The 17,689-nt window shown below is 41.0% G+C and overlaps 1 protein-coding gene across 2 annotated transcripts in view; it reads right to left on the bottom strand.

The window, feature by feature from the left end:
* Positions 1–17,689, bottom strand: part of tmtc3 (transmembrane O-mannosyltransferase targeting cadherins 3) — a 48,426-nt gene that overhangs the window by 22,355 nt on the left and 8,382 nt on the right. For both annotated transcript variants that reach the window (XM_003221119.4, XM_008110891.3), the window contains exons 3-9: positions 16,098–16,305; positions 14,529–14,747; positions 11,656–11,755; positions 9,813–9,928; positions 8,624–8,796; positions 7,292–7,544; positions 4,977–5,125 (exon numbers count right to left, since the gene is read on the bottom strand). In XM_003221119.4, coding sequence (XP_003221167.1) covers positions 4,977–5,125; positions 7,292–7,544; positions 8,624–8,796; positions 9,813–9,928; positions 11,656–11,755; positions 14,529–14,747; positions 16,098–16,286 — 1,199 coding nt within the window. In that variant the 5' untranslated portion in view covers positions 16,287–16,305. The remainder of the gene's footprint in view (positions 1–4,976; positions 5,126–7,291; positions 7,545–8,623; positions 8,797–9,812; positions 9,929–11,655; positions 11,756–14,528; positions 14,748–16,097; positions 16,306–17,689) is intronic.

The raw sequence follows: 17,689 nt of genomic DNA, 5'->3' as shown, positions 1-17,689 counted from the left end.
CTTGGACAGAGTGGGCTCGGATCCTGCGGTTGCGGAGGAGGAGAGAAAGGTGTTGTTGAAGGGCTAGGAACCTGTCCTTCGGTAGGGAGGCGGTTTCCGTGATGGAGTTGAAGAGAGCTCCGATGAAGCGGATCTCTGTGGTTGGGAGGAGTTGAGACTTTGAGACATTCAACTGAAGGCCCAGCCGTTGCAGAAGAGAAAGAGCTTGAGAGACGTGGTTTTGAAGGGATGAGGGGTCGGACGCGACAATCATCCAATCGTCCAGATAAGGAAAGACCATTATGCCCTGTTTTCTGAGGTGCGCTGCCACCACGGCGACCACCTTCGTAAAGACCCTTGGGGCCGTGACAAGGCCGAAAGGGAGAACTGTGAACTGGTAAGACTATCCCAGGAGCTTGAAGGAAAGGAAGCGTCTGTGGGATCGACGCACCGAGACGTGGAAATACGCGTCGCGTAAGTCTATAGAGGCAAAGTAGTCTCCGTGTCGGAGCATCGGGAGAATGGAGGCCACCGAAACCATTCGAAATTTTGAAGGCAGAATGAAGAGGTTTAGGGCCCGCAGGTCAAGGATAGGCCGAAGACCTCTGCCCCGTTTGGGAACCGTAAGGTATCTTGAGAAGAAACCTCGAGTGTCCTGCTCGGAAGGAGAAGGCTGGATTGCGCCCTTCGCCAGAAGGGAGTAGACCTCGGAGCATATTTCCGGTGAAGGGTCGGTGCGGAGAATGCGACCCGTGGGGGGCAAAGTTTCGAATTCCAAGGCATAGCCGTCTCTGACAATGCGAAGAACCCAGGCATCTGAGGTTATAGACTCCCATTCGCGGTAGAAAGGAGCTAGGCGATCGAGGAAAGAGCAGAGAGGAAGGATCTGGTCGGGGCCTAGGAACGGCATGGCAGTGGCAGTAGTAGTGAAGGTAGAAAAGTCCCCGAGAAAGTGGGCGTCAGGCCCGTCGCTGGGGTTGTGGCATAGCTGCAGCACCCTTGCCCTGACCTTTCGGGACCTGGTGCTGGCGGCGAGGTTGTTGCTGATGACTGTGGTGACTCGAGCTGGACGAGCGTCGAAACGGCTGGTGACGAAAAGGCTGAGGGTAGCGACGGTACCGTTGCGGGAACCATCGGGTCCGCTGAGTCTGAGGCTGATCGATCCCGCACTTTGTTGCGAGAATCTTGAAGTCATGATTGGACTTCAGTTTGTCATCAGTACCAGAATTGAAAAGGCCCTGGGTGTCGAAAGGAAGGTCTTCGATCACCTGTCGAGAGGAAGAAGAGAGTCCTGAGGACCGAAGCCATGCATGTCGTCTGATCGCGACTGCGTGGGCAATCATTTTTCCGGCGGTATCACCGGTATGCTTAGCCATTTGAATTTGGTGGTGTGCGAGAGAGTCCGCCTCCTGTTGGAGGGTCGAAAGGACTGACCGGTCTTCGTCAGAAAGTTTGGCGAAGAAAGGTTGGGCTTTCTCCCAGAGGATCTGTTGATAAGCGCCCATGCAGGCCCCGTAGTTCGCCATACGGCAAAGGAGGAGAGCGCCGGAGTACAGCTTGCGGCCTACCGCATCGAATCGTTTACCCTCCCTGTCGGCAGGGGAGTTGGAGTGTCGACCCGACGATTGGGAGGCCTTTACCACCATGGAGTTTGGGTCAGGGTGATGCTTGAGCCATTCCAAGGCTTCGTCATCGGTTCGGTACCAGGCCTCTATTTTCTTAGAGGTTGGAGGTATCGAAGATGGAGTCTTCCAAGATGCCTGGATTACGTCCAGGAGGTATGGAAGAAAAGGCAGCAAGGTGGCTGGCGGGGCTTGGGCTTGAACCCTCTTGAAAACGGGGTCGGTAACAGCCTTTGAGGTTTGTTTAATTTCCATCCCCAGAGCGTCTGCCATTCTGACCGTCTGGTCGGAGAAAGCCCGAATATTATCCGTCGGGGAAGGTGGGTCGACCTCGTAGGCGTCGTGAGGCGGGGAGAGGTCGAGACCGAGAGAGACAACGGAGGCGGAGAGTATCGACTCGGGGCGTTCGATATCGGGGTCATCCTCCTCGGGCCCTTGAGGGGACCGGGGAGGAGAAACAAGCACAGAGTCCTGATGAGGTATCACCTCAGGAGCAGCGGGAGCTGGCTGTGGAGGAACGCCCTTGGACGCGGAGGCCTGGGCGGCACGGGCTAAACGCGTCATCTGTCTACCCCTCTCAGGTGTTTGAGCCGGGGGAAAGAGTTCTTGTCGAGCCGGAAGACGAGATGGTGCCGGCTGGGGAGCCTTAATAACTGTCCTGACCGACCGGTCGGGGGAGGCTTGAGCGTCCGCATCCGAGGACTGACCATGAGGAGAGGAAGAGGAGCGGAGGCGTTGTGCTGGTTGGATAGGAGAGGATCTCCTAGAGGAAGGCCCAGAGGAGGGGACGTCCTTCTTCGAAGACGCTGAGGAGGACGACCTCTGGATCATTCGTTTCTTTGCTGGGGGTTGCTTCGACGCGACCCTCAGCGATTTTCCTGGCGTCGGGGGGATCGGGCACACAGCTGCCGAGTCAGATTGAGCCCGTCTGGATTCCTCCTGAGCCCTCTTGAAGGCAATCTTCATGGCGGAAGAAGATGGCGGCGAAGCCAGGCGGGATCGAGTGGAAATGGCCGAAGCCACCGAACTCGAAGTTGATGAAGGGCCCATTTTGCCCGACCGGGTGGATACCGTAGCGGTGGTCACCGTGCAGGGCGGTTTGGTCGGTCGCGGTCTCGAAGTTTTCGAGGTTTTAGATGATACCGATGGAGCAGGCCTGGACGCCATTGAGGCCGAGGTGGAAGTAGAAGCCTCAGGAGCAAGAGTTTTTTTTGTAAAGAGCTGCGCAGAGTCTTGCAGCTCTATTTCTTCGGGCCTGAGCTGTAAAGGCCAGGCAAAAACGGCAGGTACCGACGACGTGGCTTTCCCCGAGACAGAAAAGGCATTTAGCGTGTCCGTCGGAATCTGGAATCTTAGCGGCACACTGAGTGCACCGCTTAAAACGCGTGGTTGACATAAGAACAAAGAGTCCGAAGTGAGCTTTGCGGCGGAAAAAAAGGAACTGGAGAGCGGGCGCGGAGGGCGCCCTTTATACCCTCTGGGGAGAGGGGCGGGGTTACCGCCAAATTTCAAACTTTAGCTTGGAAGAGTATCCGTTGGAGCCTGCGCAGGCGCAGCGTTCTCCATTAGTGTGCATTCACAGAGTACACGAAGAAAAAATATAGGTACAAAACTGTGTACAGAAGAAAAAGGTCTTGTCATGGAATGTCAGTGGAATTCTGGGAAAATGTAAAAAAATAAGGGGAAACCCCTACAATTTTAGATTGTTTGTGTTATAATTCAACCACATCCTATCCATGTTTATAGTCCTTATTTAGATAAGCAGATGAGTTAGCTGGCAGGGAAAAGTCATCTCCCCATGTCTACTTGTCTGCCTATCACTCTATTCCAGTGGTTCTCAACCTGTGGGTCCTCAGGTGTTTTGGCCTACAACTCCCAGAAATCCCAGCAAGTTTATCAGCTGTTAGGATTTCTGGGAGTTGAAGGCCAAAACATCTGGGGACCCACAGGATGAGAACCACTGCTTTATTCTTGCCTCCTATCCCATGCTTATTAAACTGATACATTTCAGGTCTGATAATTCTGAGCACATGCCTAGCTCCCGAGTCCTTTCCGTTTGTTCTTTTCCTGTGAGCATGGAGAGAGACAAGATGCCTGCAGTGAGCGGGGGTGCTGAGCCCGGAGGGGGGGGGCTGGTTAGCTGGGGGGACAAGGGGGGAGAAAGCGTGTGAGAAGGCGGGCAAGGAGTTTGGGCAAGCAAATAAACAGGGTAGGTGGGGGGATGGCAAGTAGGGCTGGCTGAAGAGCAGAGGGCAGGAAAGGGGGCAGATGACCAGAGACAGTGGAAGTGGGGGAGTGTCAGGCGGGAGCAAGCAAGGGGTGAGTGATGGGATGGTGAGTAGAGAGAGGGCAGGTAATGGCGCACATGCCGGGAGGTGGCACTGTGTGCCCCTTCTTACACACATGCTATAGGTTTGCCACCACTGGTCTAGTGGCTCATTTTAATGGAGCTTTTGAGGATATGAAAACTGTACCCTGTATGAATGTCATTAAACTAGTAAAAAAGATATAAGAGGAGCATTACTTGAAATCAGTGAATTAAAACAGATGTGAACACTGAAATTTAGTTATCCCAACTATTTATAATGAATTACCCTTTTCAGAAAAGCGCAATACTGCCTTATAAAGTTATAAGCTAAATTGATTATTGTGACAGCTCCCAATCTGCTTTTGCTTTCTGATTCTGAGATATGCTTTGGATTATTTATAGTTCAAGAAAGAAAAGGGTTCCAGTTTCAAAACCAGTTCATAAAAGACTATGCAATCTTTCAGTTATAGTAGATTGCAAGTAGTCGTACAAAACCAGGGTTTTCCCCCTTAAAGAATCAATTTTTAAAATAAGCAGCATCTGCCTGTAATAGCAACAAACACTGAGAACAAATAATAATCTGCGTAAACTGAGGATTTGCTTAAGCAGGTATGCTTAGATATTGTAATGCTTGTTACAATTATATAATTAATCTCGTTAATGGACATTAGGAGATAATATAATACATATGAAGGACTTCAAACTCTGAAAGATTTTGGAGTGGTGTACATTCAGGCTATGAAAAATGTTTACTTTTGGTGTTCAAGTCTGAATTCCTACTAAAATATAGGACTTTCTTCTGAGTAGATATTATCTAGTTCAGTCTGTTACGTTATCAATGACTATTTTTATAAAAAAGACAACAGGTTTCAGAATGCAGTTTGCTTTCTTATTGCAAATGGAATTACACACGGAAAAACAGTATCGTATTCATGGAAAAGATGGTAGCAAGTTAAGAGATTTAGCTGTGATTAAACTGTGCCATGCATACAACTCACACAACATTTAATTGCTATCTTGAACCCCAATTCTCCACATCACCCCTTAAGCAGTAACATTTAACCTACCTGTTGTTTGAGAGTTTTTTCCACCCATGAGCTACTAGCATGCAGAATCCCATGCTGGGAACATATAACACTCGTTCTGCTACTACGAAGCCAACAGGAAAAAAAAGATTTGATGCTGGGATGAATGGCAACACTATTAAGCAAAGTGCCTAAAAAACAATACAAAAAGAAAAAGACACACGAACACTAACTAGTAACCCAAAGTAGAAAATGCTTATACAATCATTTAAAAAGATGCTCTGTATCTATGTCTGTATGGGTGTGCAGTCAAGACAACGTTTTAAAATAACACTTGTATCCCACCGAGTTTCTGTAGTGTTCATAGTACATCATCCAAGCAGTGACCACATTCAGATTTGAATAGTTTCCACTTATATGGGGTATTATTTCCCTTCAGACAACTTTAGTTCTGGTATCAACATTAACTTTAAACGTTCGATAGAATTTCCCCATCCCTATCAATAAGTCTGGTGGAAGCAAGGAATAATACTTATAGTGGTGGTTGTGGAAGCATCACAGCCTGGCTTCTCCCTGTTCTTCTGAATGAGAGCATGGGAAGCCTCTCGTGTTCTATAGGAAGCATTCTAGCACGCTGCCAGGAAGTGGCCTTATGTCATGTGTTGGCATCTGGGGGACTCCATCGAGGAAGCTTCCTGGAAGCATCCTAGGGACACTTCCCAAAGACCGTGTGATAAAGTGGTTAGTGTCCCATGAGACCATTCCGTATAATGCATCAATTTGAAGCAGCAAACTACACTGCTTAAATTGTACTGAAACTGTGATCAGTGTAAAACAAGTGAACAAAAAAAGGGGGGGATCTCACAAATTTTTGAATGAACAAAACTGCTAGATGTGCCTATCCAGAGACCAAGTTCACACCAATGACTCTGCTTATATTTAATGCTGCTGATATTCTCACACTAATTTTGTATAACTGCTAGAAAATAATAAAGTGTCTTCTAGTATTCTCAGTTTGCAAATTTTATACACTCTCTGGGATAAGCAATTTTTTTATTTAAAAATGGGTAGGGAGGAAGCATCCTATAATGAAGTTCATTTTATTCTTACAATGCTGTTGTAACCTGACAAAAATCCTTGCTGCCAATAAAGCCCACACTGCGCAACTGATAAGCATTAAGGAAAAAACCTGTCTAGTGAAAATTACACTGAAAAGCAGATACCATGTAGTTAGAGATATGCTGAAAAACCGGGCAATGGCAAATAAGATTTCTTCTTGATAAATGCAATGTACTGCACACAATCTTAACGACAGAGGTACAATGTTACTATTTCATGGCTAACCCATGACATTTTTTGAGTGTTCAAGGACATAAAGCAAAGTTAACTTCTAATGGAAGTGGTGATTTAAAAAACCCTGAAGAAAGTTACATGCTTCCCCACACAGAGATAACACTGGACAACCATGAGTATCAGAGTCAGCATTTGGAAAGATTCATTTTTTTGGACAACTTCCAGAATTCTTCAGCCCCTTAAATGGAGGCCTGCTGGCTGTTGAATTATGGGAGTAGTGATTCAAAAAGAAATGTTTCCAAGCTCTACTCAGAACTAATGTAGTCAAAGAAGATACTAAATGGGGACCCAAGTCTTATATACATCGAAGCCCACTCAATGATTTCTCTTCCAAATACAATCAGCTGACAGACCATCGGTGCTTTGTTATAGAACACTACAGATGCAATTCTCACCAACTCCTGTTAGTTTAAGACTCAGGAAGCAGGTGATATGAATGGCACTTCTGCTTGAGACTCTAAAGAACACTGTTTGTGGGAACACACATCACCTAGGAAGATCTGATTTAGCAGAAAGGAATATTTTGTGTTCCCTAGCAAAGGTGCTGAAGTGCAAGGGCATATGCGTAGCTGGAATCAATTATGATAAAGAAGTTGAAGCAATCAGTGACGGCATACATGTATGGAGCCCATTCACAAATGATAAAAAGGAGAGAATTGCATTTCCCTCTTTTAATCACTTTATGCAGCACTTCAAGAATTTTTTTTCAATATATTCATCTCCATTTTCTGGCACCCGGGGCACTTTGGTATGTCTGGTAATATATCTAAAGAGCATTTTAAAATCAGATTCTTACAAATGTGAAAGGGCTTGCAAAATGAATTCTGTTATAACTGGAATGGTTTCTTCCCCCTAAAGTGGCAGCATGAAGATGAGTGAGAGAAGACCAGATTCAGCAAAAGATGATGGCACCAGAAAAGGGTTATCAAGATGATTTTCTGATCTGAAATGTTCTTATGGATTTTGTTCTAATAATTCAGCGATAACAGTAAGATATCACTTACCATCAAAACAGTCTTCGAAGAATCCCCCGGATATCGAAGACTAAAGACAAGCAAAGTTCCCAAGAAGCAGAAGAAAGTCATGGTGGCAAGATTTCTCATATCTAGAAGGGACTCCACCAATGGAATGGTGCCCATTGTCCAATCGCAACACAGTTCAGAAGGATTTAGAAGCAACCATGCATTTACAGGGAGGAGGTAGTTGAAAGTGAGCTGCCTTGTAGGAAATGGACTCACAGCAGCTGGATTATCAAACCTTAATTGAAAAAAAGGACAATTTTAATTTTAACCATGCTTGGCTAATAGTAATTTCTACATCAATGTAAAGAAAAAATGTATTTCCTAACTCTTTGTGTTACATTCAGAGCTATGTGGACAGTAAGTTAAAAAAAAACAGAAAAAGAGGGAGATATAATATTCACCTCTCTCCTACACACAAATTTATAAGAAACTGCTAGGCTTTCCCTTTTGTCCAGCAAAATGTTCCCCTATCAATGGAAAAATGTCTTCCTTTCATGGAGGACTAACTTTTATTGCACAGGACTTTGCCACATAAAGATTGGACTAAACAGAAAAGACTGAACAGGGGTTTCTCTAACTCTACCATGCTAAATGAATACATTTTGCCTAAGAGATCAAAGCAGAATTTGCATGTTGCTTTCTTTTTTATCATCTTGAGCATAACGCCCATCTCCTCCCTCATGGAAAAGCTGTTCCAGAAAGTCATAAGACAATCTATAACAATGTCAGAAATTATGTAGGTCATTAAAAGGGATGGGGAATTGGGGAAAATAACTTCATCCCTCTCATTTCTCCAGCAGTATCGTCTGTATGATCTTTCTCCCTTTCATGAACAGCAGTAGTTCTTTCATAAAAGGGTAAGACTGGAAAAGTCAACTGTGTCAATAGTATGAATAAATCAGAAAACCTCGTTTTAAGTATGTGTCAGCAGAACATTTTAATTATATTAGTCTGCCATCAAGAACATCAAAATCATATGGTATGGTGTTTTTTTTGAAAAACTTGATAGCATATGAAAACACTCGCTTATGAAATTAATTTTATTTTTTCAACCTCACGTTTGTCATAAATTGTTGCTTAAATATGCCATAGTTCTTGGTTGCTTCTGTTTTGTGCTAACTAAGCAGATATTATAGCATCTTTGCCATTTTAAAAAGAAAGTTAAATTCTTTTAATATATTTTGTTTTTAGAGAATTATTTTTAAATACAAATAGACAGAATATCTGCCTTATAATAAATTCAGTTCTTTTAAAATCATAACTTATAACTAAAGTCTACCATTTCAGAAGAATATAACGAATATTGGATTTTACCTTGTAAACACTGGCAGCTGTGACTGAATGACCTGGACTCTGATCACAACAAGCAGTAGTGTACTGAACATTAGAACTATGAGTTTCAAAAGCATCTGGAGCATACAATAGGGGATGCTGCCTTTGCCTCGTAGAATCTGTAACACTGTGTCCCAAAGAATGGGCAAGGTATACTGAAAAAAGAAACAAGTTTATAGTTTTCAAACAAAGCGTATCATCTGCCCCATGTACCAACAACTACAGGCTATGCACTAAAAGACTCTCTCTCTATCACTAATTAAAACTTATTGTCCACTTTTTAGTTTTGCAGTGTCCAAAATACAGAAGCTGCCTTTTACTAATGTACAGAAAAAGGCAACATCACATGAAACAAACAAGAAGCAGCATAAAATATGCAGATTCAGTGAGTCTTGAAAGAATAAAAGTCTCAAAAATGTACATCTGGGCTAAAGCCTTATAAAAATCATATTTGGCAACCAAGTGATTCATAAAATATACTTGAACTGTGGAACATTATTGCAATTTGCTTGTTCATTGTTAACAGCTCCATCAACTTAACAGACTTAGCTATCAGGCAAGACACATCCAAATTGCTTGTGCACTCTAATGTAGTTATACCAGAAGTAGCATGGAAGGGAAATAATGGTTGTAGTTTGGAAATGGGAGTGCTGTATGCCATCAAAACATTTGTTTGTTAAGACAGCACTAGGAACTGAATTTTAGGTTGCCACACAGGCTGGCCATTGACCTTGAAAAGGCCTTCAGTTTCTCTTTTATTATTCTTGGGGTGATTTCAATGGCCATCTGGCACTGTATCACTGTGGTTCCTGGCCAGGAAATCACTGTCCTATGGCATGTTATATCTGGTATATGCCTCAGCATTTGTGGCATTGCACAATGAGATCCAAACAGTGAAGAATGTTTGTCTATTTCATCTGTTTTGGCATAGAGAGGTAGACAAATTGACTGAGAAGTCATTTTCAGTCCTATACTCTATGAACATGGAATGAATGGTTGGTTAGCCGCCCTTCTAGAACAACATAAAAGGGCACACATGAATCTAGTGTGCTTTCACCAACATAATCAAATGTTCCCAAGGGGAAAACGATGATTGAATCACGCAGCAAAATATGCCTTACAATTCATGGTATAATCTTAAACTTAGAATAGGATTACACAAGTTTCTTACCCCTTGTGCTATAAATACTTCATAGACACAACATATTCCCACCACTGTTATTCCTTGTTCCTTACATAATGTAGCAACAGCAACTAGAAACACAGTCAGTGCAATAGGAGTCCACACTACAATATAAGAGAGACAAATGGTTAGTCTACCCAAAAACAAAAACATAATCTAAATGCCAAAGGCCAGATTAAAATCGTTTATAAACTGGGAATTATAGCTAGTTTCCTAGTATCTCCATAAACAGTACACAGAGGATAGCCCTGTTTTGCCAGTTAGGTCAATTGTATCTGTAGTTGCAAGTATGCATTCAGAAAAATGTAACCTCTGGATGGCTACATTTGTACATTACAACAAATCTGGGTGTAATGAAGAGAATGATGTTTGCCAACTCAGGTTTTCCCTTTTCCTTTTCCAAAAGACCTACAAGTTTTTCTGGCTCCTTTTTTGATTGGCAGTTTACCACAGCATCTGAAGCCTAAACTTATGGTTAATGTTAACTATTAGCTGAAACAAGTAATGTCACACTTCACAGATTGATGTTCACACATTTCAAACACGCTGCAGTTAGGATTAAACACAGTTTATTGGGTTGGGATGGCATGAATAAAAAAAATGGAAGTGAGAGTATTTGAGCACTTCTTCATGACTACACCAAAGAAGGGGGAGGCAGGTTATTAAAATGTCCATGTTTCTAGGTTTATCTTAATTGCAATAAAAAAAAACTATGGATTGTCATGACATCCAAATGCAGTCAATGACACAAAGATAAAACTGTGGAATTGTAAAGCAAAGCAAGACATCTTCTTATATGTCACTCAGATAAAAAGTTTTAGAAATAAATGTTTAAAAGAACATCAAAGATGACATGCCAACAACTACACACTTGACAAAAACATCCTAGGACCTACTCTTTGGTAAAACAATATTTAATAAACAACAGGCATTTCTCAGTAGGCTCCTTTATGATTTAGATCATTTGTTAAAAAATAATACTGATCATACACTTTGGTTTATTCAGATAGAACATTGTACCTGTGCAAACTCAGTTATTCTGTGAGTAGCTCACATGCAAACCATTAGTGTTTATCATGAGACAGAGCAAAATTTTGCTCTAGCACAGAATCAATCACTTCTTATTTACATGTCTTAACAATAATTTCTTGTTGTTGTGCCTCTGGTCTATGGGACCTAAAGTGAACCTATCAGTTTAAGAAGTGTATAACATTCCGATATATTACTACACATTTCCAAGGTGTTGTACTTTGTTGCTGTATATTTAATACTTTTCACTTTTGCTAATAGAGTTTAGGTGTTCAATAAATAAATGAACAGAAGTGGAAGACTGCATTTTGAACAAATTTACAAGGGGAGGCTGCCTTCAGCTGTAGAACTAAGGTGGCTCTCAACCTAATTGCTAATTTCAAAGTTTCTCTGTATGTGGATCGTACCAGATCTCTGGCAAGAGTATTCTATCCATTCTCTGGCAATCCAATGCATGGAAAAAAAGAAAAGAAAGGGAAGGAGAGAAACAAGTTTGGCAAAATGAAATTAAGACTGAAACTCCATGCCACTTTGGGGTATGACCTTTCCTCACCACAAACATGAACTGGTAACTATAAATAGGAATGCCTCCCATAACAGGAAAATGACCACCAACATATTTAATGAGAGGGAAAGTTCAGTATAGATCAACATAAAATTGTTGAGGCTTTAATATAATACTATTTACTGACTAAATATCCTTGCTTTCTTAAATACATACATGTAAATTATACTTACAAGCTGTTAATTTTTAAAACAAGTATGATGGAATACATTCTTAAAACTGTTAGCAAGCATTTACCTATAGTGTTTTCTGGCCCACGAGATCTGGTATATGACAAAAACGCAGCAAGAAAGAAAATAGAAGAGAGAAGCTCAGCTCTGCCTACCACACCAGTTACCTACAAAGAAGGGGAGAAAAAGAGAGTTAATTATTTCAATAAGAGATAATGATGCATGAGAGTAACACAAAGCAGTGTATTCCTTCTGGATAGGTATACCAATGAATGCTTGTTTTTGTGTGCCTTCAAGTCATTTTTGACATGTAACATCCTAAGGAAAAGCTATTGTGAGGTTTTCTTGGCAAGATTTGTTCAGAGGCGGTTGCCTTTGCCTTTCTCTGAGAGAGAGCAACTTGCTCTAGGTGGGTTTCTACAGCCAAGTGGGAATTCTGACCCTGATTTTCAGGGTCAAAGTCCAATGCTCAAACCACTAGGCAAGGAGGCTAGCTTTGAAAACCATAATTGCATATATGAAAAAGCACTACCTATAAACAACCAACAATCAAAAATAAAGTCAAAGTGAATGAAATCTTCTACTGCTTTGATATGCCAAAGACTGTGTTCCACTGCCCTCATGTGGTTAATACCAAGAAGTACCCATATGCTGATTATGAATTATACTGACAGATCACTGGGCACTGTACTCATGCTTTTGAGAAAAACACATAGCATATATAGAGACTGAAAAATGGGAGGAGAAATAGTTGCCTCAAAAATGTGGAAAGATAATACAAAATCAGACTATCTAGCCTAGCAATAATGTTAGTATGTTGAAATCTCTAGGATTTCAGGCTGAATCCTTTTAAAGTCCTGAATGGACCTTCTAAATGCAAAATACGCGCTCTCTCAACAAGCCATAGCTCTTCCAATACTCATGTATGTGTCAGAGAATGAACTAGAACAAAGATGCAAATTATGTGGCCCAACAACTATTGCAGAATCATAAAAGCATTACTGAGACAGTCTGACAACCCTTGGAGGGTAACATAATTCTCTTCTAGGATATTTTCACTCAACTGACCTGTGTGGAAACAGTTAAGTGGCTTGAGACAAACAGTAGAAAATTTTATTTTTATTCATTTCAGTCACAGAGTAACTATATCCCAACCTTTTGCTTTAAATTCATGGATAAACTTTTGTGTTTGTTCTTATAAATCTGAATAATGGCCTAAATCCAACTGTTTGTCCCAACTAAAAATTGATTGAACCAATGCAAATTTCTAAGTCAACGCCTATGTACATTCTATTGATTGGATGGGTACAGTTCAGTTACTACGGATAACGTCTGTTTTATTGTGACTCTATGGTACACACATTTGTGTAATCTGCAGGCATAACCTAATTCTGTGAATGCAAAATTCCACTCACATGGGAGGTATGAATTAAAATTTTATTGCAATACACCGATTTTACATGACGGAATGCATAACACAAAATCTAGAATTGGGAAGATACTGAAATAGGCAAAGGATATATCTTTAAAAAGCTCAAGAAGCAAATGGGTTTCAGAAAATTCCAGAAAACTTCTGATGTTAGATGCTAAGCAGCGTAATAAAAAAGTCAAATCAGTCAAAACCAGAACCTCTGCAGATGAAACATATACTTTGCCGTGAGCTTCTATTTATTCCATAACAAAAATGGGAATGGGAGGAAAAGAGTAGCATCATAAGATATGAATCTAGGTCATCCTGCATGTAACCTACACAAACTAAACAGACAGCAGAACTATTGGTAATTATTCCAGCTGCATTTCCCACAATGAATGAGAAAAAATCCTTTAAATGCCAATAGGTAGTTTGTTTCATTATCTGTGGGAATGGCAACAAGGATGTCTGATGTAGATTTTCCATCTTTTACATATGCCTGACAGACATCTCAAACTTACAGTTCTAATTTTACGTACAACTATACATACACAGAAAGTCTGAAAAACACATTTTCCAGATTACTGTAGTTGTATCAATTTAGTTTTATGGAAATTTGACAACGGGGGAAGGGTAACAATAGGGACTTTCCTTCAATGTGAAGAATAGCTTTCATACAGGCAACAGAAAATAGTTCAATAATTGCCCATCGTACTCTCTGTGAAAAGATAAATTTATTGCTCTGGGTATACTGTATTTAAAGGCCTTGGTGGGAGAAAGGTGTCATTATGCATTTTTCCTGGACCAACAATTTAAATACCAACCTCTACACATATCTATCTTTCAAATGTCTTTAGCAACATCAGCTCATGCCAAATGGCCACTACCGGGCTACCGGCTGGAAAAATTGTCTGCTGTCAAAGTTTGGCTCTAAAATTGCATTGTCTGGTTACTTAACATGTATAAGTCAACTTCACGTAGATGTCCTAGGCAGGTAGATATATCAAGGGTCATTTCACAGAGAAGGGAAATAACCAGCACCACCTCAGGGGGCAAATATCCAGAAGGTCGTTCGCCTCTTCACTCAGAGAAAAGAATGGTTTTTTATCTCAAGAGAGCAAAAATTGTAAATAAAATTTCATATAGGTCAGAAATAAGGAACAAATGGTTCCCCAACTGTTATTGGATTGCAACAACTATCAATTATATCCAATGGCTGCTCTAGTTAAGAATGATAGGGGATGCAGTCTCACATCTGAACAGTTACACATTCCATGAAGTTGTATACTACAATTGTGACATACTGTTGGCTAAAGGATGGATTTGTACTCAAAATATGATTCCAGAATGATCATGCATACCCTTTTATTGCTACAATTTATTCAGTGCCTCCTCAAACAGAATAAAATATACATTTTAGTCTACTTCCAGCCTTCCAAAATCCTGATTGTTTTGTTTCACTAAAGGCTATATCTATCCATCTATCTCTATTCTTAGCAAAAGCTCAGAACCATTTCAAGCTTACTTACTGCTTCCGTATGTATTGGATGTACAGCAAATAATAAAGATGCAACCAAACTGCTCCTATTGTCCAAGAACAGCTTACAGACCTTGAGGAAAACTATGCAAACAATGGCATGGAATATGACATTCAGGAAGTGATAAGAAACAGCATTCAGTTCACTAAACAAATAGTTCAATCGGAATGTGAGGACTGTGAGCGGCCGATAGGACTTATGACTTCTCTCCTAAAAGATAGAACACAGAGACCTGAATGCAGACATTGAATAAATGTATCACTGCTTAAAAAAATAACTCATTCAAAAATAATAAAAACCAGAAAGTAACTCTCATATGTTTACAAATACAGGTTAATCACCCTATATGAGATACTTGGGACCCAAGTATAAACACAAGTTTTATTTGTGCTTCATAAACCCATATCAGAAGGAAATTTTATATAAAATATTTTATACCATTTATTTAAACAGAATCATCAGAAGGCAAAGATGTCACAATCTCAGTCACCCATATGGACAATTTTGGCTTCTGGAGTATTTTGGAATTATGGATAATTGATTCTTAATATTTAATTTTCTTCTTTAGGTGAAAACAGATACTTCAGACATCTGGAAGATCTGACCTCTTCATCAAATCACCAGTGATAAGCTCCAAACCTCAGGCAGCCAGGAGATCCAACAACATCACTGATTTGCCTATCACTTCACCACTACAAGAGTTTTAATCCTTTGTTAAGCTCCTCCCCTGGGCAATATAAACCTCCTGTCCTGAAATCTATATGCACTTCAAAATATTTGAAACTCTCTAGATCAGTGATGGCAAATCTCTTAAAGATCGAATGCCCAATCGATCGAAGGGGGAGGACATTCAGTGGGTGGTGAGAGAGGGGGGGGGGGAACGGGAGGCAAGCGAGCAGGGCGGGCAAGCAGGATGGTGATGTGGGGGGCAGGATGGAGGGGGGAGGCGTACCATAGGTTCACCACCACTGTTTAGGTGTTAGACGGAGTCCTATTGAACTATGACAGGCACTCGAGTCCACTAGGTGCTGCAGAGCCTCATGTTAAAAATGCCTAGTTTACCTTCAAGCCGAACATGATGAGACTTTCTGACAGTCACAAACAATCTGAGATAAAACTGAAGAGCTCCTTTATGTCTTTCTGAGGCTTAGATGACTTCACTATAATTCTTTTTCCTGAAAAGTTCATTAAAATCTATAAAACCTCCCATCTATGCTATGAGCATATTCTAAATTCTGTATTCTGACTATCTTTTCACTGCCAAATTTTCTGATATGCAAAAATTGGGCATGGTGCATAGAAACCAATTGTTTCCCAATTCCTAGTACTCTTGCTTGAATAACATCATATATTCCTGTATTCTAGTTTGAGATTTGTAACAGGAAAAAAAAGAAATACTATCAAATTAAATTGATGCAAAGAACAATACTCAAGCATTAGGGTTTTTAAAGAAGACAGTATGATTTGCTAGTAAGTTTCAAACAAGCATGCTCATCTTATGTAGTGGCTTAGCAATATTCTTAAAACATTACTTTTTTACATAAGAGATACATCTGTTACCTCAGACATAGGAGTGCCCCAGAAATCATTCAGAAAAAGATTTTTTAAAGGGGTAGAAGGATGCAAGTCTTTGTTGTCCAAAATGGCTGATACATCGTCAAAGACAAAGCCACAAAAGAGACTGTTCCAATAACATGCCGCAACTACTCCAACAATTAGTGCAATTTCCTTTGGACTAACATAAGCCATCTTCTTTTATGAAATGTACCTGTAAAAAAGATCCAGGCATGTTTTTCAAAAATCAGTTATTAAAATAAGTATCTAAAGTCAATATTAATTCAAAACGACGCAACTGTCATGGTCAGCAGTTTGTCTGGCCTGGCTCGGTTGCTGCTGGAGAAAGGTCTCCAGCAGAGGAGGACTCTTCTCAATGGGCTCTTCCAGACAGGCTCTATATCCCAGGATCTGATCTCAGGTTTTCTGTTTATTTCAGATTACCTGGCAGTGTGGACTCATATAACCCAGGTTAAAACAGAAAATCTGGGATCAGATCCTGGGATATAAGGCCTGTCTGGAAGGGCCCAGTGTTGCAGCAAGCTTAGATGAGGTTAATCTGATTTTCCCCCTAAGGAAAGCATTGCAGGCTTCTGGGATTATCTGTGAAGGCTTGTTGAAATGAGCAGCAGATGAGATCTCTTGATAAAAAGAGGTTTGGAAGTGATAGCTCTTTGGTAGCAGATAATGTCATACCTTGGTACTCTTGTCCTGGATCTTGGCTCTGCTGCCCTTGTGTTAGAATTCTGGACAATGACCTTGATCTTGTAATCCCTGTTCTCCAGAACTGTATCCCGAAACCTTAACTCTGAATTGTGGACTAGCTTTCTGGATTTGATTTATGGACTCTGACTTCAATGTGACCCCGACTATCTGGCTTGACTTCAAAACTGACTTCGGTTTGTACGTTATTCCAAGAACTCTGATAAGTGAACTCCTGGTATCTGACTAATGGACTGTAACTTTGGCTATTCTTTATTCTTGCTCCTGAACTGGCAAAGTAGTACTTGGCTTGTTTGCATTAACTAGACTGTTGACCTTGGTTGTGTTCATCATTACTCCAGATGTGTGCTGCAATTCTGTTATTTTGGCCATACCTTTGAAAGACACAAGTCTTTAGTTTTCTTTATAAGTAAATAAGGTCTTGACTCACCTTGGTTTATTTAATAAACCTAAGCTCTTGATACCAGGAGAACCCTGGCACACAACAACAACTGATACAACTTAGAGAGACGAGGAACACACTTCATCCAAATAAATCAAAATAGGATGAATACTTAAAGCCAAGAAAAATCAGCTGATAAACATGCCCAATGACTTGGTCTTTTCCCAGTGTTCTGGTGTAGCACAAGGAAATCAGTCTATTCAAGTGAACCTGGATATTGCTGAACTTTCATGTAAAAACAGTATTTTTGCCACTACTCTAGATAATGGGATCTTGAGAGAACTACCCTCAGGCTACAATTCTGTGCAAGTGTATCTAGAATAATCCAATAAATAACTCAGTGATTATTACAGTAGTCTCACTTATCCAAGCTAAACGGGCCGGCAGAAGCTTGGATAAGCGAATATCTTGGATAATAAGGAGGGGTTAAGGA

Source organism: Anolis carolinensis, chromosome 5 (genome assembly GCF_035594765.1).
Source record: "Anolis carolinensis isolate JA03-04 chromosome 5, rAnoCar3.1.pri, whole genome shotgun sequence".
Lineage (NCBI taxonomy): Eukaryota > Metazoa > Chordata > Lepidosauria > Squamata > Dactyloidae > Anolis > Anolis carolinensis.
Note: the sequence above shows the minus strand (reverse complement) of the source record. Positions and strands in the feature narration are given on the sequence as shown.